This window comes from Scylla paramamosain, chromosome 39 (assembly GCF_035594125.1).
Source record: "Scylla paramamosain isolate STU-SP2022 chromosome 39, ASM3559412v1, whole genome shotgun sequence".
Taxonomy (NCBI): domain Eukaryota; kingdom Metazoa; phylum Arthropoda; class Malacostraca; order Decapoda; family Portunidae; genus Scylla; species Scylla paramamosain.
Window position 1 is genome coordinate 3,517,501 of NC_087189.1, and position 2,500 is coordinate 3,520,000.

The following is a 2,500-nucleotide window of genomic DNA, read 5'->3' on the forward strand; positions in this document are numbered from 1 at the left end:
CAAGACAGACAGACAGAGACAGACAGACAGGCAAGCAAAAGAAATTGAGAAATATTAAGACACAGAATCGTAAAAAATGGACAGTCATAGAAAACGTAACACGAGGCAGAAATTCAAGGAGTGCAGAGTTAAAATTTAAACAAAGGAGTCTGGAGTGGATGAGAGAGAGAGAGAGAGAGAGAGAGAGAGAGAGAGAGAGAGAGAGAGAGAGAGAGAGGGAGGGTGGAAGAAAGGAAGGAAGACAAAGGGCATGAGAAATTGAGTTTGTAAGAAAAGAAAAACGTAAGATAAAGGAAGTAAGTTAGAGAGAGAGAGAGAGAGAGAGAGAGAGAGAGAGAGAGAGAGAGAGAGAGAGAGAGAGAGAGAGAGAGAAAAGCATCCATATGATCTCAAATATTCCAAAAAAACAGAGAGAGAGAGAGAGAGAGAGAGAGAGAGAGAGAGAGAGAGAGAGAGAGAGAGAGAGAGAGAGAGAGAGACACGCACCCATACCATCCAGTCTCCAAATCAAACCAAATAAAAAATACTCACAAAAAAAAAGAAAAAAAGAAACAGGAAGGATAGATAAATTCTCTTGGTTCATTTATCCACTCAAAAGCTTCGGAATTTCTGCTTCACAACTGTGCTTAATTAACTTTACCTCTTGCCCCAACGACTCCCTTAACGACCACACTAACGACCACCACCACCACTACCAACACTACCACCAACGCTGAGAAGGTCCTGGTGGTGGTGGTGGTGGTGGTGGTTCGTTGCTTGGTTCAAAGTTGGTATAATCGGTTCGAAACTTGCTGCATTCTGCTCCAGTCATTGCCTCATCTTGGCAACATTTTAACCTGAACTTGGGAAACAAAGAGAAAAGAGAGATTGAGATGAGAAAGAGACAAAAACGGGAAAAAAATATCTACATACCTGAATTTATTGACTGTTTAGCGAGAGAGAGAGAGAGAGAGAGAGAGAGAGAGAGAGAGAGAGAGAGAGAGAGAGAGAGAGAGAGAGAGAGAGAGAGAGAGTTTGTTCAATCTTCCTTTCTTTCATGTCTTTCTGCCGTTTGTTCTTTCTTTGTATTCCTGTGTGTTGTTTTGTATTCCTTTGCTTTTCCTTTGCTTTCCTTTGTAATCCTATGTATACCTTTGTGTTCCTTTACATTCCTTTCATTTCTTTTGTATTTAAATTTTTCTCTGCCTTCCTTTGCATTCCTTTTGTTTGTATTCTTTTCCATTCCTTTCTATCCCATTATTTTGATTTAATCCTTTGCATTCCATTCCAATCCTTTACATTCTCATTCCTTCACATTATTTTCCATTTCTTTGCATTCCTTTTCATTCCTTCGCGTTCCTTTTGTACCCCTTTTCCGTTCCCTTGTCTCTCACTCCATTTCCCTTCCATCCCTTTGTTTTCCCTTGCATTCCTTTCCATTTCCTCATGTCCCTTTGCACTGGGATTTAAGGGAAGAGTCGGGGAGCAGAGGCAGGGATGAGGCGGCTTGGGGGGATCAGGGGGAGATGAGGGAGACTGGGAAAGAGGTCACGTGGATCAGGGGGAGATGAAATAGCCTGGTTTTTCCCCTCCCTGACAAGACGAAGGAGGAGGAGGAGGAGGAGGAGGAGGAGGAGGAGGAGGAGGGTGTCTAGTGAGGGATTGGAGCTCAGGGAGAATGTTTGGATAGTTATGGAAGGAGGTGTAGTTAGAAGTTGATGAAAGGATTAGTTAGATAAGATTAGGTTTGGTTTGGTTTGGTTAGGTTAGGTTTAGGTTAGGTTAGGTTTAGGTAGGTTTGGTTTGGTTAGGTTTTGTTAGATTAGGTTAAGTTAGGTTAGGTTAGGTTAGGTTAGGTTAGGTTTAGGTAGGTTTGGTTTGGTTAGGTTTTGTTAGGATAGGTTAAGTTAGGTTTCGTTAGGTTAGGTTAGGTTAGGTTAGGTTAGGTTTTGGTAGGTTTGGTTTGGTTAGGTTTTGTTAGATTAGGTTAAGTTAGGTTTCGTTAGGTTAGGTTAGGTTAGATTATTTAGTACGTTAGGTTAGGTTAGGTTAGGTTTAGGTAGGTTTGGTTTGGTTAGGTTTTGTTAGATTAGGTTAAGTTAGGTTTCGTTAGGTTAGGTTAAGTTAGGTTAGATTATTTAGTACGTTAGGTTAGTATGGTCCGTATTATATGCATGGTTGGAGATCAGAATATTAACTTCATAATTGTTAATGGCACTTTTCGCACCTTTTCACTCACCGGAGGCAGTTTTGCTAGTGGGAAATTAAACAGCAAGTACTGTGTGTGAAGGCTGTAGTTAACTCTCTATAACATTTTGCTGTGATGATGATGGAGGTGAGAGGAAGGTGCAGTTAATAGTAATGGGTCAATGCAGCCTCTTCCTACCCTTCTCAGCCCCTTCCAGATCCTTGCAGCCCCTCTCACTGCCCTAATCTGTTTGTTCACTAGGAGGGAGAGGAGGGAGAGGATGAGGGAGAGGAGAGGGAGAGGATGGAAAAGCAGCACTCACTCCATAGTAAT

General features: G+C 41.8%; 1 protein-coding gene and 1 long non-coding RNA gene across 4 annotated transcripts in view; both read left to right on the top strand.

Annotated features, from left to right (window-relative positions):
* Positions 1–2,500, top strand: part of LOC135092060 (uncharacterized) — a 103,074-nt gene that overhangs the window by 58,150 nt on the left and 42,424 nt on the right. The gene's annotated exons all lie outside the window — the stretch shown is intronic.
* Positions 1–2,500, top strand: part of LOC135091958 (uncharacterized protein DDB_G0271670-like) — an 8,796-nt gene that overhangs the window by 3,081 nt on the left and 3,215 nt on the right. Inside the window, exon 4 of the mRNA XM_063990028.1 lies at positions 2,429–2,495. Coding sequence (XP_063846098.1) covers positions 2,429–2,495 — 67 coding nt within the window. The remainder of the gene's footprint in view (positions 1–2,428; positions 2,496–2,500) is intronic.